Source organism: Terrapene carolina, unplaced genomic scaffold (genome assembly GCF_002925995.2).
Source record: "Terrapene carolina triunguis isolate 2854851 unplaced genomic scaffold, T_m_triunguis-2.0 Scaffold42, whole genome shotgun sequence".
Lineage (NCBI taxonomy): Eukaryota > Metazoa > Chordata > Testudines > Emydidae > Terrapene > Terrapene triunguis.
The window spans coordinates 74,253,145-74,273,016 of record NW_020664393.1 but is presented as its reverse complement, the minus strand read 5'-3'; the positions used below and the strand labels follow the sequence as shown (position 1 = coordinate 74,273,016).

At 39.4% G+C, this 19,872-nt stretch overlaps 1 protein-coding gene across 2 annotated transcripts in view; it reads right to left on the bottom strand.

Moving 5' to 3' along the window:
• TFAP2B (transcription factor AP-2 beta) overlaps positions 1-1,348 on the bottom strand; it is a 27,262-nt gene extending 25,914 nt beyond the window's left edge. For both annotated transcript variants that reach the window (XM_024202317.1, XM_024202319.1), the window contains exon 1: positions 1,268-1,348. In XM_024202317.1, coding sequence (XP_024058085.1) covers positions 1,268-1,348 — 81 coding nt within the window. The remainder of the gene's footprint in view (positions 1-1,267) is intronic.
• Positions 1,349-19,872: the final 18,524 nt, after the last annotated feature.

The following is a 19,872-nucleotide window of genomic DNA, read 5'->3' as shown; positions in this document are numbered from 1 at the left end:
TCTTTCTTTCTTTCTTTCTTTCTTTCTTTCTTTCTTTCTTTCTTTCTCCTTCAGATCTCTGGATTAAATATTAACTCACTTCCAGAATTAAGTCCTTAAAGGCTCTGACTTTTGACCAGCTAGCCCATGATATGGTATCCACTCCATAGACTGCAGGGAACAGGGTTCCTTCTTTTGGACAAACACGCTCCATACAGACTTTACTGCTAAAACAATCAATCGGCACCATATCCTGCCGTTTGGAACGAGTTCTGTTATGGCAACAAACTCCACCGTACTGAAATTGAAGGGGGACCCTTCTTAAAAATCTCCTTAGCAAAAGTGCTGCTCACATTTGCAAAGTACCCCAAAAATAAAAATAATAATAATTAAAAAAAAAAAAAAAAAAAAAAAAGCGAGACGGGACAATACAGACGCCTTTTCCTTACAAGTCTTTCTCCTCTCTGCGAAAATGCAGTCGCTGATTAACTTAAAAGAACCAAATGGACTGAGCATACTTTACAAAAAAAATATCCAGGTCATGAAGCAGTAGAAAATTAGCAAATGTTTTACATTTTTGCTTTTGAGCCTCAAAAATCAAAGCCTTCTGAATAATCCATACAACTTTCACGGTTCTCTGATTATATCTATGTAGCTATCTCTGACTATATATGTGTCTATGTGTGTATAGATACTGATGTATATATATATAAATATATTTATTTTATAAATACACTGATATATATATATATCAGTGTATTTATAAAAAAAATCATACAGATGTATCTTATAAGGAAGGCACAACAAGAAAAACAACAACCCCAGGTTGCTCTAAGATTGGGGCTGAAAATAAGAAAAAACAACAACAACCCAGAAATGTATCAAAACATAGGATTACAAGATTGTGTTTCCTTTCTTAAGCTTTTTTTCTTGACATTTGTCCTCGTTTAATCGAATTATGTTGAATTTGAGATCTAAAAATCAAACTTTTGCGTTTAAGTTGCCTTATTCCAACCCCCAGATCATTTCGTTGATGTTTTAAATCTCATCAAATAGCTTTTAAAAAAAGTTAAGGACTCGCCTTGCTGAAGAGAAGAAAAGCAAATAAATAAGCATAAGAACATTTATTCTGGGTTTCCTGAATGTATATGTGTGTTATCTATATAGCTTTCCATATGTATGTACCTATCTATATATGTATTGTATAAACGTACATATAAACATGTAGATGTATATTTATATACTGTATACATATACTCTCTCACACACATGCATATTATATACTCACCTCATAGATATCTTCATACTTGACATTTTCAACCAGTTTCCAGAGCATGATGGCAGGCTGTTCTCTAGGAGGTGAGTGCATTCATGTGAAGAGCAGATGTCTGGATTCTCAGTACTTCTCTGTCTGTAATGATCCATCTATAATTGGAAATGGGGGACAGACAGCAAATCCGACGTTCCTCTTCCATCGCAACTTATATCTGTTGTCTGAAACAATAGGCTGCAGAAGTAAACCTCAATCGGATAGTAAAAACATTATTGGTTATATATATGCACACACAGACATCATATATATAGAGAGAATCTCACAACTATACATATACAGACATATATACAGATATAGTCGGATATGTACACATAAACATACAAATACATGCCTACAAATATAGATGCATTCATATGTATAGATCACATTGTGTGTATGTATACATACACACACACACACACACACATATATATATATATACATATATACATATATATATACACTTACATGAACACACATATTCATATATTGTGATACTCAACGATACACACAAGTTTATCGTTGTGTGTATCACAATATAGAATATAAGTGTGTGTGTGTGTGTGTATACACACACATATATACACTTATTAATATCCATTATTCTCTCCGTTGTATGTGTTTATCCACAGCAGACAGAATAGTGGATATTTGTATATCCTTATTTATATTAAAATACAGACTATTTTGCCTCTATACGAAACGATTCATCATTTGCAATGAGATATTATGTTTCCCTCCACATACTATGCTTTTATATACATGTCCAGAAATTCTCTCTCCTATGCAGTAAAACACAAAAGCAGAGAGTTAGAGACAGGGACATTAAAGCGGAAGGAGCGAATCTAAAGTAAAAGCTTTCCATCTGGAATCCTTATACTCATGGCTTGAGCAAGATATTTTATAACTCGGGACATTTTCTCGGCACAGCACAGATCTTAGCAATATCCCGAACACCTCTCTAAGAGCTAGTAGCTACTTTCAAAAGACATTAACACCATGAAGTTATATTTGTGCTTTTACATTTCTCTGTTGATGTGGGGCGTTGGAACACAACTAGCCTTGATGTGTCCAGGCAAACATTCGTTTGCATTGTCCATTTTTAGTATTGCCAAGACACGAGCAGTTATTAAGGGCAAGGAGAGACCGACCACCTCTCGCTTTGAAAGAAAACAACTGCGCTTTTCAGTGAACTAATGAGTAAGACAAGGAGGTGTTTCTAATTTCAGGGTCCTATCTGTGGAACTTCAGGGCGTCCGTAATGTTCCTGCACATCTTTGTCAATCTGTATGTGACCCCTATGAGGAATATATATATATATAGTCCTTGGGACTTTTTAATCTCCTAGAAATCGGGATCGGTTTAAATCTAGGAGTGAGGAGACTTAATAAGCAGAGTCTCCGATTTTTCATCCCCGCAAATTAAACTAGAAAGTGTAAATTCGTCTTTCTTCTGTCTCCCTTCCCAGCTCCCTCCTCCCCCTCCATACACCCCATTTCCAAGCATGCATCTCCACTGGAAGTTCAACCCACAAAGGGGACGAAACAAATAGCAGATAGTTATTATAAGAGGAGCAGGGCAATTTCTGTGGGAAGTTATTAAAGCAGATAAGAGGGATTCTCGGCGAAGATTGTCTTATTATCCATTGCTGCGTGGGGCTATCAAATAGGACTTTAGTTGGTTTGAGAGAGACGTCCCTCTCAAGCAGTAGTACAAATAGGATATTGAAAAGCGAAACGTATATGTGTTGTTTGCATGTAGGCTTATACTTTATGTTACACTCACAATCACAAGAGATACGGTTCTGCCTGTAATGAGCAATAATTCCGATTCAAACAAATATCAGATAAAGGGACACTTTACTACCAGTTTTGCTGAAGTCTCTGGCTCATCTTCTAAAAGGCTGGTGCTGCAAAGTGACTCCGTTTTATGATCAATTTGTGCGTTATTACGAGTTACAATTGAGTAGTACGGGAGATTATGTAAGTGCCACGTATCAGAAAACAAAGTAATCATACAAAAAAAGATCAAATCGATGTATCGACCAATGCTGCTCCACTAGCAAAATGTTTTAGGCTGTGAATTCTGATTCACAAGTCACATATTTATTAGAACTCTCATTAACACAACGCAATAGGGCCATGTGTCTGATGAACATTTGGAAAACGATTTGATTTATCAAGGATATTTTTCCCCCTATGGAGTTTATTTCTGCTTAATGTGGTCATTTAAAATATAATTATATTATTTTATATTATATTATATTAATATATTATATTATATTATTTTAGCTAAAATGTATAATAAGCTTCATATTAAAGACGTTAGACGTATAATAATAATTGATCAATATAAATATGTAGCTTACATTTTAAAATGTTTATCATTAGTGTTTTAAAAACTATTTTAATATACATTTTGAAATTAATGCAAACAAATATTTTCATGTCAAACGACTCAGAATGGTTGGAACTGATCAAATGATGTAATTTCAATATAATATTTGTTATGTTTTATTTTTCAGGGCCATATTTGAAAGAGTGAATACATATTTTAAAAGTAGGTTATCAACATGGAATCAAAATGTCCATAGCTAAATCTCACCGTTATTACGATTAAAATCTAAGCAAATTGTTCCAAACTGACCACATCTGAAAAATCCTACATATTTTAATACGAAGCTTTAAAATCCCTTTGAAATCCATCATTGAACGGGGTAGCAGCGCCCTCTGTTGGGATTTGGCTTAACACAACAACTCTTGACTATAGAGTTTAAAAGGTTATTAGTTCTTGTGAGTCTTACCGTCTACAACTTCAACGATAACTGTGATTCTTACCGTCTACCGTCTACAACTAAGAGTAACAAATAGCTAACGCTCTTCACTTCTAGCAATCACACGGATAGCTATTTTAGGACAGACAGGTCTCTTTCTGTTGAACATTTTTACAAAATAATAAATGAAACAAGTCAAAATGCACTGTCAAATCTCAATAGTTTTAGCCTTTCACAGTCAAGTAACAATGGTTCTTTTATGCTATCTTTTAAATGTAGTGTGTATAAAAATACAAAATAAGTAATATTGTCTATTTACCCAAGTTAATAACTCTTCCCCCAATCAACCTAATCTATTGTTACTTTGTCAAAAAGTAAGGCAATACTACATTATTTCAACAAATATTCTATTTTAACTCCCATTTTATTTAATATTTGATCTATCTATCTATCTATCTATCTATCTATCTATCTATCTATCTATCTAATAAGCTTGCATCCTTTCCCTGTATTTTGAAGCCAGAATGCACGTTAATAATAACAAATCTCTCTCTCTCTCTCTCCCCCCCCCCATGTATTATTGGCTACAGTTTAAAATAAAATCAATTTAGTGCAACGCCCTCTGCTGGTAGCTGGAGGCTCTTATCCAAAGTGAATTTTATGACAACCATTTCATACTGAAAATGCCTTTTATTCAGTAGTTCCAGGCACTATCAACTCTCTCTCTCTCTCTCTCTCTCTCTCTCTCTCTCTCTCTCTCACACACACACACACACACACACACACACACAATTTCAGAATCCAGTCCTTCTTTTTCCCTCTTTAAACTTTACTCCTTCGGAAAAATGTGGAATTTTTACCCGTGGTTAAGATTTGGATGACACAATTTATATGCTTTTTTCACCTGAAACCTCTCTTGTTCTGATGCTAGGCCCTGTACCATTCAGCTCTCCTGTCGCTGAATAACACAATATACACACGTTTTTAAATAGAAGTTAAATCCAGTTTCTAATTTTATTCCTGGTAAATCCATAAACTCCATTTATACTTTTCCAGTGGGTAGTCTGCAGAAGTTATCGATGCTCCTTTCCCATGAACAGTAATCTTGAAGCTGCACCTGCTGTTAAGTGGCAGGAATGGTTTGGATCAAGCCCATAAATCCAAGTGACTACACAAAAGCATCAAACTTCCTTTGAATCTTAAAATTCGTTAAAGTTATTTGCCTATCTTAATGGGAGGATCTTTATTGATGGGACTGATCCTAATGTCAGGGCTGGCCTTACCATGAGGTGAACTGAGGTGGCCGCCTCAGGTGCCAGACTGTGTGTGTATGTGTGTGTGTGGGGGGGGGGCGCCACTAGGACCCAGAGTGTAGAAAATTGTATCTGCTGCTGGTGCATATGTATTCTCTCTGCTCTAGATGCACAGAGATGGTGGAGTGCTGTGCTGGAGGAAGGAGGGAACAAGAGACATAACAGGCAGGCAGGAGAAAAGGTGAGAGGGAATAACAGAGAGCAGCAGGAGCTGCAGGGAGAGAGAGGAGGAGGAGCCTCTTATGTACTTCTCTAGCATGCCCAGGAGCCCGGACTGATTAACACCAGCTTCTCAGGGAGCTTCCTGTTTCCTGCTGCTTCCCTGAACCCACTTGAGGAGAACAGGCAGTCAACTGAAGTAGTAGGAGCCAGTTAGGCCCTTAAGACGCTGATATCTTCCCTCACTCAGGCCCTGCTATCAGCCTGCTTATTTGTCCCCTTCAACTGAGTGTTGAGAGCCACTATAGCTGGCACAGAACAGCAGTCATGAGTGAAAGAAGAAAACGCCCCTCTGGGGCAGCATTCAGAAAAAGAAAGCAAGCAAAGGAAGCTTTTCTATCTAAGCAGGAAGGAGCTCTCCTGAGATACATAGACACAAATGTTCACAGTGAACCTTCCAGTGAGGATGTGAGTGGTGAGGAGATGCCCAGTTAGTCAGAGTGCAGGTGACCTGGCAGCTACTGCAGCATCCATATCTCCATCTCAAATGGATGTAACCATGCACATTCCTGAAGAAAAGTGTAGATTAGAGAAGAGTGCGGTGGAGGCTCAAGGAACAGCTGAAGCAGAGTTTAGTTCCTTAAGCCTGGATGATCCAGGACTGTGGACACACTTGAGCAGTAGCCTAAGGGACTTCCTTGTACTGCATGGGCCACAGCAAGTGAAAAACTTCATGCTCCCCAAAGACAATGAAAATAGAAGTTTCCATCCAACACATTACTGGCATGAAATCCCCAATGGTGACAAAGTGGAGAGGCCATGGCTTATGTACTCAAAAACCCAGAATGCTGCATACTGTTTTTGTTGCAAACTCTTCCACTCTAATGTTCCAGCCACATTGGGTTCTACAGGAACAAAGGACTGGAAAAATCTGGCTAGAAATCTGGCATGCCATGAGAAGGCAGCAAATCACCAAAGAGCATTCCATAGGTGGAAAGAGCTTGAGATGAGACTAAGGTCAAAGGCCACCATAGATGATCAGCATCAAGAGAAGATTGCATCAGAGTCTCTTTACTGGCAAAATTTTCTGAAAAGGCTCGTTGCCATTGTGAGAATGCTTGCTACCCAAAACCTAGCACTGCATGGCACTTCCGATCAGCTGTTTGTGCCAAACAATGGAAACTTCCTTAAAATTGTGGAGCTGATGGCTGAGTTTGATGCTGTACTCCAGGAGCATCTAAGAAGAGTCACCATCCAAGAAATGTACACACACCATTACATTGGAAAAACAATTCAAAATGAGATCATACAGTTACTGGCAACAAAAGTCAAACAGAAGATTGTGGCAGATCTGAAGTCAGCAAGATATTACTCTGTTATTCTGGACTGCACACCTGACATCAGCTATACGGAACAAATGACTTTAATGGTGCATTTTGTAACAACAACAGAACCTAGTGAAAATGTCTCTGCAACGGTGACTATCAGAGAGCATTTTCTAGAATTTATTGACATTGATGATACTACAAGAGCTGGTATGACAAATGTGCTTCTTAAAAAGCTGGAAGATACGGGAATTGCGACAGCTCACATGAGAGGTCAGGGCTACGATAATGGTGCCAACATGAAAGGAAAGAACAGAGGAGTGCAGACACGGAGCCGAGAGTTAAACCCTCGAGCTTTTTTTGTCCCATGCAGTTCTCATTCATTGAACTTGGTGGTCAGTGATGCATCAGCTTCTAGTGAGGCTGCTGAATTTTTTAATGTAATTCAAAGCATCTAGGTATTTTTCTCTGCATCAGCTCATCAATGGAAAATTTTGAAGCAACATCTGGGAACATCCTCTCTGACACTGAAACCACTGAGTGCCACACAATGGGAAAGTCGAGTGGAGGCGATAAAGCCTATCAAACACCAAATTGGGAAGATAGATGATGCCATAGTTGCCATTATGGAGGATAATACTATGACAGGAACTGTTTGTGGGAGAACAGTGGCAGAAGGAAGTGGAATCACCAGAAACATACATAACTTCAAATTTCTGTGTGGCTTAGTGTTGTGGCATGACCACAACATGTTTGAAATAAATGTTGTAAGCAAGAGACTCCAAGGTGTTGACCTGGAACAACTGGACAAAGCAAAGTCATACCTACAGTCTTACTGGTCAGATGAGGGATTTCAAAATGTTCTGAAGAGTGCACACAAGTTGGTAGAGGAACTTCACACTGAAGCTATTTTCCCACCCATTCAAGAATACAAGAGTCACCGAAGAAGACGACATTTTGATTACGAGGCACAGGATAATCACATAAGAGACCCCAAACAACAATTCAAAGTTGAATTCTTTAACCAGGTGCTAGATTGTGCAATACAGTCAGTCGAAGAACGTTCATGCAGCTCAAGGAACACAGCAGTATATTTGGGATGTTGTATGATATTCCAAAACTCCTCACTATACTTGAAGAAGACCTACACCAGCAATGCAGGGCACTAGAGACAGTGTTGACACATGATGACATGTGCAATATTGATGCGAGTGATTTAGGTGATCAACTGAAAGCCCTTTCAAGATACATTTCAGCAGGATCAACTCCAAAGGCTGTTCTGGAATATATGTGCACAAATAAGATGACCACCCTCTTTCCAAATGCTTTTATTGCTCTGTGCATACTTCTAACACTTCCTGTAACAGTTGCCAGTGGAGAACGCAACTTCTCCAAGCTGAAGTTAATAAAAACATATCTATGCTCCACAATGACACAGGAGAGGCTGGTTGGCTTTGCAACCATCTCAATAAAGCATGAGATGGACTTGGGGGGGAGGGATAGTTCAGTAGTTTGCACATTGGCCTCCTAAACCCATGGTTGTGAATTCAATCCTTGAGGGGGCCATTTAGGGAACTGGGGTAAAGATCTGTCTGGGGGTTGAACTAGAGGACCTCCTGAGGTCCCTTCCAACCCTGATATTCTATGACTGTGGACCTTCAAGAAGCAGTTCAAATCTTTTCAACCAAGAAGGCAGGGAAAGCACCACTTTGATCATTCAAACAGATAAAAATGCCAGTGTTTACTATGCAGACAAGAAAAGTTACATTTGCTGTTCATGCATTTGAAAGTTAAGTGTTACTTAACATTTTTGAACAAGGCATTTTAAGTTGTTAGGTCTCCTTTATTGGGGTAGGTAGCAGAGCAGTACCATGAGAGGAGTAGAACAGGAAGAAGGCAGAACTGAGACTTCCAAAGTTTTGGCCCAAGCGAGCGGGCATGGGGGTGTCATTTGAGCTTCCCGCCTCAAGTGCCAAAATGTTGTGGGCCGGCCCTGCCTAATGTGGATATAGGAATCTCCCATTATTATTGATTGCACACTTTCCATTTCCAGTAATCTCCCCACAGAGTCCCTCTCATAATATCTGTTTAAAACAGAGCAGAATCAGTACAAGTGATTAAAATATACTAAGAAAATAATAAATTCAAGTTCTCTTCGTTTGGAGGCTGCATAACAGATTCACTGCCCTGCATGTCAGACTGGCTAGAATTTGAAAGAGCAGAATATAGTGATTAAGTCAGTTCTCAATATGATCACAGTCAGGTTACCAGATTCATTTAAAAGGCCACAAAGAAAAAATGTACCAAAGAAGACAGATTGGTAAGAGGTAGATGTGGTCAACTTGGTAACCAATAGTACCTGTTTTTACCCCATCAAGAGAGAAGTGTCAGAGACTCCAGAAGTCCACTAGGAACTTCACTACTGTTAATGATTTTACAAGGAAGATGCTCAGATTTTACAGTGATTGCAGTATAAAACCCTATGACAAACAAATAGAAAAAAATGAAATTATCACTTAAATAGTCACAAAACATAAATACATCTCTCTCTCTCTCTGAGTGTGCATGATTTATAAGTGCCTGGCAAAATAAGCTAATACTTTGCCGCCTTGTTCACAATTTAGACAAGAATCCTATTAATAAATCATATGCAATGTGTTCTAAGGCATTTAGACATTTCTACAAACACTCTTTGTTTGCTGTCTTTTGCTGAAGATTTTCTTTATCCTTGTCTGCATCTGTGTGTGTTGAGGGCAGGGAAGGGGCACAGGGGGTGGTAGAAGGAAATAGCTCAGGAAAATCCAATGCAATCTCATGCAGGCTCCAACCCCTATCGCTAGGAGGCGCTGGAGGTCTCCTGGGTAAATATTTCCAACTGACGTGGAGGTGAATAGTCTATTTCATTTTAGGAAACAAATAATGTAACATCTTCAAATGTGTAATAATGGAAAATTTCAGAGAGGGAGGAGGCAAAAGGTGAAGAGACAGAGAGCTGATAGATAGATAGATAGATATCTGAACAATTAGTATGTTTTTTTTTAAATGATGCCAGTGATCTAAAATTAAGAATAGAAAGTAAATAAACTCTAAATAAAATAACTGATCACCTGGTTTGGAGAGATTTATATTAACTATCTATTCACAACCAATTAACCCCCCCAAAATTTAGAGAAGTTAAAGAATGTTTACCAGAAATGGAAACTTAACTATACGAATATCCAGATTTTCTTTTTACTGAAGGATGCAGTGTTTAAAATTAAAACGTGGTCTAAATTGGGGAGAGAAAATTATGTGAGCTGAAGCTAATATTAATTCACTCATACTTACTATCTATCTAAGATACTTCTATAGCCCTCATCACAATAGTAGCTGGATGCCTATTTTTATTGTATTTATCCTCATGCCCTCCTGTGAGGCGGAGAAGTGCTACTATCCTCCTTTTACAGATTGGGAACTGAGGCCCGGAGAGACTAAAGACTTGCCCAAAGTTAGACAGGAAGTTTGTAGGGAGCAGGTAATTGAACCCTGAGGTTCTCAAGATGTAGGCTCACATCCTAACCACTGGCTAATCCTTCCTCTCTATCCTTCCATTTTTCCACCCTTTAGAATATAGGTGGTGGAACTAGAGGTGTGGGGGGTGCTGCCACACCCCCTGGCTTGAAGTGGTTTCCATTATATACAGGGTTTACAGTTTGGTTCAATGGCTCTCAACACCCCACTATAAAAATTGTTCCAACACCCCTGCTTAAGAATATGATAGAATAATCTTTGGTTTAACAGACCCCAATTGCTGGAAGCCAAGACAAAAAAGTGCATATAGGTTTTGAAATAAAAATAATATCTCATTCAATTTTCTCCGCACTTTGCATTGGATATTGAAACCAAAACTGATCATCGGAATACTCATCAGATTAAATCATACCTTTCTTATTTATTTAAACTCCTATGTTCCCATTGAAATAACCTATCACTCGATGTACATTTGTAATCAGAAATTAATTTTAGTGGAGATATATTCATACTATGAAAACTGAAGGAAGTTTTCAGTCCGCTCAAACATTCAGATGTGAAGTCAGAAAGTCAGAAGATCTGATTTTATTTGTTTTACCTCAGTTCTGCTGTATACATTTTGATACAGCATTTGTGTATGCAATTTGCTTCATGGTGCTTTGAAATACAGATTTGCTTTCCATGTATACAAAAGCATCTATATTATAGGATACTCCCTGCCAGCCTGTTCAGTGAATAATCTATGGCCATGATACAGTACTTAAATTTCATGGCACAGGGGAGTCAACTTTAAGGAGTGAGAGGAAAAAGTAATAAACTAACCTACTGTCTGACTTTCTCTTTTTTCTCAGGGGCTTTTTTCCCCCTTCTCTTGACTCCACTCTGTAAATCAGTGAGATGGTGGCTTCCTTAATTAGGTATTTAGATACTAGGATCATTGGCATCATTATAAGAATCTGCTTAGATGAATGGATGGAATGCTCTCCAGTATAGCTGCAGTATAAGAACTAAAGCTGAATGATATTTGGAATTCCTGTCCCACAGAAAATTCTGACTTTTCAACATCTGTTTTTCTCCCAAAATGGGAGAAAATGATTATTATTATTTTTTTTTTTGGCGTGGAAATTCGGACCCATTTCAAATCAGAAATGTCAACATGTTTCGTTTCAGCGTTGTTGCCTGAAACAGAGCACAGTGATGTTCCTGAAACTGAAACGTTTTGCTTTGTTGAGCTAACTCCGAACACTTCCTTTCCAGTCAGATCAGTATCAAAATGCACTTCTCTTGCCTTCTGGGAGTTGTCCTTCAGGTTCCCATGGTGTTCTATGGGCCAGGCTCCCTGGAGGACTATATGTCCCACAGTGCAATGTGGTCCAGCCCATTAAGTTGCTTGGTGCATCAGGGGTGTCACATGACTCTGCGGACATCAAGGTGTAGTCCTGCCAGGGAGTCTGGCCCATAGGGGACAAAAGAGGCATCTTGCTGGGTTACATATCCCATCATGCACCAGCACAGCCTATTACTAACACACCCAGGGTTTCCAACTCTCGTGATATGTTGGGAGTGAGGTGAGTTTGACCTGATTCAATTTTTTTGTTTGTTTTCATTTCAGGCATTTTTAACAAAAAGCAAAGGAGGACTAGATTCCCAAAATGGCAGGAGGCGCATGAGGTGGTAGAACTGGTGTCCTCCTTATAACATTTAGCCCAGTGGTCCAGACACTCATGTGGCAGACCCAAGTTCAAACTGCCTTCTCCACATCAGGCAGAAGGGCACCTGGGTCTCCCTAACCACTGGTCTAAAAGTTATAAAAAGGTCACTACCATCCCCACCACCTTCTCCTCCTCTGGCCATTTTGTGACTCCAGCCCGAAAAATAGAAATGTGTTGGAAAAAAAACGTTTCATTTTGACATTAATGGAACATTTTGAGTTTTCAGTTCTGTCAAATGTCAAAGTTCTGGAATAAGACACCAAGGGAAGTTATGGAATCACCTCATTGGAGGTTTGTAAGAACAGGTTAGAGTCAGATAAACACCTGTCAGGGATGATCTAGGTTTACTTTGTCCTGCTTCAGCATGGGGGTTGGACTAGATGACCTCTTGAGGTCCCATCCAGCCCGACCACATTTCAGTGTTTCTATGCCTACAGTATCCACGGATATTCTTGTTAGGTAGAATAGATAGATCCACTGCCACACACTGTATTGGTAGCATTTTCAAGAAGAGGTGACAATGTGAACCTGGGGGAGTAGGGGGAGCTGATGTTCTATTAATGCAAAAAATGACCATGCTCAGTTTCAGCAATATTTTAGATGGCATGAACAGTTATGAAGGATCAGAGGGGTAGCCGTGTTAGTCTGAATCTGTAAAAAGCAATAGAGGGTCCTGTGGCACCTTAAAGACTAACAGAAGTATTGGAGCATAAGCTTTCGTGGGTGAATGCCCACTTCATCAGACGCAAGGAAACACACTGCTTGAAAAGGGGAGCATTGTGGCTGTCTCTTATTTCACACAGTTGTAGCCCTTTTAACCTGACACTCAAATATCCTGGATTTTTACATCAGACACACAGAAACATTGCTTTGGAAGACAAGGAGCTGGTTATTCAACGTATATGTGTGTAAAGGCCTGATTTAAAATTATTTTATTAAAGGGATACCGTTAAATAGTAGAGCTGGTTGGAAAAAGAAATTTCCATTCCACAGGAAAGTCTGACAGTTCGAAACAAAAAACTATTCCATATTGAAATAAGAAGTCAAAATTTCCCGTGAAATGGAAATTCTGAAAAAAATATGATGCAGAAACATTGAAATATTTCATTTTGATAAAGTTGAAACATTATTATGTACTTTAATATGACATAGAGTCTTAATTGTAATATGTAATGTAGAAATGTAATATTATAGTTAAAATTCTAATATAAATGTCAAAACGAAATGCAATGGAATGAAAAAGTCAAACTGAAACATTTCGACATTACGAAAACGAAACCTTTTGATGATTCTGAATCAAAATGAGAAAGTCAGAACAGTTTAAAATTGTTCCATAGAAAATTCTGTCAAAATCGACACGTTTCTGTGACATATTTCAGTTTCAATAAAACAACATTTTCCAATGCAAAACTGCTCCATTGAAAAAATGTCCAACAGCTCTATTGAATAGTTTAAGCTCCAGAGCGGTTAGTAAATCAGGGAGCTTCAATTTTTGAGTGCTTGAAAGGGGCTTGGTTTCCAGAAAGTGCTGAGCATCTGCTCTTTGAAAAACAGTCCCTTTACCTTGGTTTCCTAGTCCAGTACTTAACTAGCCTTATAGTTAGAACGTTTTTCTAATATCCAACCTAAATCTCCCCTGCTGTAGATTAAGTCGATTACTTCTTGTCCTACCTTCAGTGACCATGGCAAATAATTCAACACTGTCCTGTTTATAAAGGCCTTTAATGTATTTGAAGACTGTTATCAGGTCCTCCTACCAGTCTTCATTTCCCAAGACTAGACATATCTAGATTTTTTAATCTTTCCTCATAGGTCAGGTTTTCTAAACTTCTGGTCATTTTTGCTGCTCTCCTTTGGACTCTCTCCATTTTGTCCACTTATTAAACTGTGGTGACCAAAACTGGACACAGTACTCCAGCTGAGGCTTCACCAGTGCTGAATAGAGTGGAACAATTGCCTCCTATGTCTTACATACCACACTCCTGTTTGTACAACCCAGAATGATATCAGCCTTTTTTGCAATTGCATTGCATTGTTGGCTCATATACAATTTGTGATCCACTGTAATCTCCAGATTCTTTTCTGCAGTACTCGGGCTAGCCAGTTATCCCCCATTTTGTACTTGTTCATTTGATTTTTCCTTCCTAGGTGTAGTACTATGCACTCATCTTTATTGAATTTCATTATCTTGTTGACTACAGACCAATTCTCTAATTTAGCAAGATAATTTTGAATTCTAATCCTGGCCTCCAAAGTGCTTGCAACGCTTCCAGCTTGGTGTCATCTGCCAATTTTATAAGCAGACTTATAAAAGTAATTAATGAAAATATTGAATAGTACTGGACCCACAACAGACATCTGCGGGACCCCACTCAATACGTCTGCCCAGTTTGAAAGTGAATAATTGATAACTATTTGTTTAGTATTGTTTTTCAACCAGTTGTGTGCCCACTTTATAGCAATTTCATTTAGAGCACAGTTCCTTAGTTTGCAGATGAGAATGTCATGTGGGACTGGGTCAAAAGCTTCCCACCTCTGCCCCGCCCCCACCCTGTATGAATGTCCTGTCCTCACCATTATTTACCCTTCCACCAATCTTTGTGTCATCTGAAAATTTTATCAGAACTGATTTTATATTTACTTCCAGATCATTGCAGAGTTTGAGCCTACACTCCCATTGAATTCACAATTTCAATTTGAGTTTGAGTGAACATTGCTACCATTGTATTGCAATTGAATGGAAAGGTTTTGTGGTTGAGCCACTGGACTGTGTAGTCAAGGGTTCAGTTCCTAGCTCTGCTACAAATTTACTGTGTAATCTCAGGCAGGTCACTTAATTTCTCTGTTTCTCTGTTCCTCATCTATAAAATGAGAAAAATAAGATGGGTTCACACAGTCCTGCTTAGCACGTAGTATTATTAGTTAGTTGACATTTTCATAGTGGCTTGAAGATGAAAAGCACCACCTAAGTGTTTAGTATTTATTATTGCTTTCTTATACAGGTGAGCTGGTGTGACATATATACTCCAGTCAAGGGCAGTAGCTGATATATTGTTAAAGGACATATACTTGCTGTAGCCAAGTATATTATGTGGTCATGCGCATTAGTAAAACATTTTAATGGTGCTATGGGAAAATACAACACGGTGGGCCAGAACTTCAGCTGGTGTAAATCAACACAACTCCAATGAGGCTGTCTCTCTGCTGATTTACATCATCTGATGATCTAGCCCGGAGGCAGAAACTATAGCTAATTAAAATAGATGTTAAGATATCTTGCTGTCTGATTGCTCTATAGAACCAGGAATGTGGGGGGATTGGATGGACTGTTGTGTTTTTAAAGGAATATGGATCACTTTTCATCACAAGTCACCAATTCAAATGAGGCCCAAGTCGATAATGACTAAAAGTCATTCCCATTTGATGCTCACTTGGAGACCAATGGAAAATGAATTGGTGGTCCCAGTTTATATCACAAAAACCACCGTCACAACTGGCACTAACTGGCCACATTGGCTGCCTTACTCAGTGGCCAAGGACCCAGTCACAGCTTCTGTCCCTCTTCAAGCTGGTTCTTCCAGAACAAGATTGGGGCCATATAAGAGAGCTGTAGCTGACAGTACTCATAATATACTTGCTCATTATATACTTCACAAGCAACAGTTCTTTCCTACAAACTTTGGACAATATCATTTTGTATTCAAAGTTTTCCACCTGACACCTTTCACAAGTATTTCATTCCCTTTCAAAGGGGCATTAAAATCAATTTTGTTTCATCAAAACTTTTTGATGAAAAATGCATTTTTCCCAAATGATATGAAATTTTAAATGAAAAAAAAATGTTTGTTATGAGATATTTTCAGATTTTCCAACAAAATGATTTGAAACAAAAAAGAAGTTTGGAAACAGTTTGAACACATATTTTTGCTTCAACTTGTTGAACTGAAAAATCAGTACATTCCACACCCCAAAACTTCCAATGAAACAACCATTTTTTATTACACTGGAACTTTTTCATGGGACAAATCCTTATTTTTCTACCAGACCTCAATTTAGAAAATGAGTTGGTGATATTGTGACACATCATCGTGGTTGAAAGTGCCTGTATTTACTCACAAACAGGCTATCTGTATCTCCTGCCCCTCCATTTACACTGTGGCCGCTGACCATTCCTAATTCCTTGTGCAGTTTTATTACCCACTTCACAGTGTATGGTAATTGGCAAACTCTTTATGTCTTGATGACTCCTTCATTCCAGTGGTCATAATGACATTGCCTAGGGTGGTTCATTAATATTTTTATTAAATGCATATTAATAAAAACATATGGAGACTAGATGGCTCACGGGTGGGAACAGTAATGGCCGGTGGAATATTTCATCTAGGTCACTATTGCAAATCCAGCCCAGATCAGTAATAAGCAAAAGTCATTACCTTCTCATGGCTGTATAGTGGTTTCTGTAAAATGAGTTTTGTGATCGCTGTTACAGGTATCTAGGTCATACCTACACTTCTTTTGATAGTTTCAGGAGAAGCTAAAGATTTTATGGACACAAAGACTGAATTATCTTGTGCCTCCTAGAAGCCACAGATTCAGGAATGGACGCCGGCTCGGAGAACGTGCCTTGCTATCATTCTTGCTCAGCCTGCTCTGGCAATACGCTGTGGTTTTATTGCTGCCAGTCAAACTGCTTTCACATTCACGAAATCCCCTTAAAACAGTCTGAAACAATATGGGCCAGATGGCTAGGGTGGCCAGATGTCTCGTTTTTAAAGGGACAGTGTTGTATTTAAGCCCTCCTGCAGGTGTCCTGACTTTTTCTTAAAAATAGGCCAATTGTCCCATATTTTTTGCCTGTCGCACATCAGTAAGGTGGGTCCTGCTGCTGGCCAGATCCCTGTTCGCCAGCCGCCCGCCCACCAGCGGTGAGTGGGGGATTCCAGTGGCTGACAATGGGGTGGGTGTGCAAGGCTGGTGGACGGGCAAAGATGCAGCGCGCGGGGCTGGCTGCTCCCTCTGCTGGTCTGTCAGTGCAGCCCTGCTGCGTGCCGGCTCTCAGCCAGCAGGGCCCCACCCCCCGTCCCATTTCCGTGTGGCACTGCCTGAAAGCTGCAAGCTGCGGTGGCTGGTGAGTGTGGGCAGGCACCAGGCGGCTGCCAGTTATGTGTCGTCTCTGCTGCCTACCCATCAACCCTTTATATGCTCCCCCTCTCGCTGTCTTCTCCCTGCTCTGCCCATTCACCACCACTCCAGCCCCGCTGCTCCTCCATATCCCCCCCAGTGGGGCACGTCCGACTTCCAGTGCTGTGTGAAGAGCCAGGTGTCCCGTATTCAGCATAGGGAAATATGGTCACCCTACAGCTGGCCAATGACCCCGTAGTCAGGCGCAAGTGAGGAGGCATGAGCACCAGCCAGTATAGCTGAGCAGGCATGGGAGAGGAACGCTGTAAAGGGATGGCAGAACATGGGAATGCTGACATGGGATGCCATCAGTAAAGAATTAAAGGATGGTAGCATAATTAATAATGATCAACCTGCTTTTGTGGAAAGTAGGTCTTGCCAAATAAACTTGATATTGGGTAACGTTTTCCAAAGCACTGAGATTCACAGACTGTAAGGCCAGAAGGGACAACTAGGCTCATAGGGGGAGGGATAGCTCAGTGGTTTGAGCATTGGCCAGCTAAACCCAGGGTTGTGAGTTCAGTCCTTAAAGGGGCTGCCCAGGGATTGGGGGCAAAATCAGTACTTGGTCCTGCTACTGAAGGGGGCTGGACTTAATGACCTTTCAAGGTCCCTTCCAGTTCTATGAGCTAAGAATATCTCCATTTTTTTTTATCATCTAGTCTGACCTCCTGCAAAACTCAGGCTGCAGAACTTCCCTGAATTAATTCTTGATTCAAATCCTATTGCTGTGGTTGAATTAGACCAGTGGTTCTCAATCTGCTGTACCCCTTTCAGGAGTCGGATTTGTCTTGTGTTACCCCCAAGTTTCACCTCACTTAAAAACTACTTGCTTACAAAATCAGACATAAAAATACAAGTGTCACAGCCCACTGTTACTGACAAATTGTGTACTTTCTCATTTTGTCTGTATGAAATTGTAGTTTGTACTGACTTCGCTAGTGCTTTTTATGCAGACTGTTGCAAAACTAGGCAAATATTTAGATGAGTTGATGTACCCCCTGGACGACCTCCAAGTACTCCCAGGGGTACGCGTATCTATGGTTGAGAACCACTGAATTAGAGCATATCTTTTAAACAAACATCCAGTCTTGATTTTAAAACTTCCCGTGATGGAGAATCCACCACAACACTTGGTAAGTTGTTCCAACAGTTAATTATCCTTGCTGTTAAAAATGTCTACATTATTTTTTGTCTGAATTTGTGTAGCTTCAACTTCCAGCCATTGGATCTTGTTTTACCTTTGTCTGCTAGATTGAAGAGATCTCTATTATCATATTTCTGTTCCCCATGTAGGTACTTATAGAATGGGATCAAGCCACCTCTGAGCTTTCTCTTTGTTTGGTAAAATCGATTGAACTCCTCGAGTCTATCACTAAGAGGCATGTTTTCTAATCCTTTCATCATTCTCATGACTCTTCTATTAATCCTCTCTAATTTTTCAACATCCTTCTTGAACTGAACACAGTATTCCAGCAGTGATTGCACTGTTGCCAAATATAGAGGTAATGTAACCTCTTTACCCCATGCAACATTCCTGTTTATACTTCCAACGATCACATTAGCACTTTTGGCCACAGCATCACACTAAGAGTTAGGTACCTAGGTGCTTTTGAAAATCCCATTATGTATCTATTTGCATCTTTACATGCCTAAGTATCTTTAAAAATCTGAATCCTAAAATACATACATTGTTTTGATCATTTTTTAAAGAGATTACAAGTTTGGCCAATAAAGATAACTGTGTTGACATAATGGACTTCTGTAAGGTATCTTAACTTAGTACCGTACAACATTCTGATTAAAAAATTAGCACTATACAAAATCAATGAAGCATATATTAGATGGATTACAAAATAGCTAACTCATGAATCTTGAAAAAGTAATTGTAAATGCAGAATCGTTGTCCTACAGGGGCATTTCCAGTGGGGTCCCTCAGGGATACGTTCTTAACCCAATGCTTTTAAATATCTTTATCTATGATTTGGAAGAAAAAAATATATAGCCTGCAAAGTTTGCACATTACACAAAAGTTGGTGGAATGGTAAATAATAAGAACAGGTCAGTCTTACAGAATGATTTGGATCTCGTGTTAAGATGGGGTCGCTACATGCATTTTCATACAGCTAAATGCAAGGTCATACACCTAGAAACCAAGAATGTAGGTCACACACATTCAATATGGGGGACTGTATTTTGGAAAGGAGTGACTCAGAAAAGGACTTAGGGGTCATGGTGAATAAACCACTGAACAGTAACTCCTTGGTTGATGAGGAGTCTAAGAAAGCAAATGCTATTCTTGGTGTATAAGCAGGGGAATATCAAATAGAACTAAGGAGATGTTATTACCACTTTATACAGCATTAGTGGGGCCACTTCTGGAATACTTTGTCTAGTTCTGGTGTCCACACTTTAAAAAGTATGTAGACCAATTGGAAAGGGTGAAGAAAAGAGCTACAAGAGTGATTCAAGGTTTGGGTAACCTGCCTTCCAGTGAGAGACTAAAGACACTCAATCTATTTAGCTCAATAAAGGGAAGGTTACGAGGTGACTTGGCCATGGAACGTAAGCAGCTACACGGGGAAGAGATTTCTGACAGTAGAGAGCT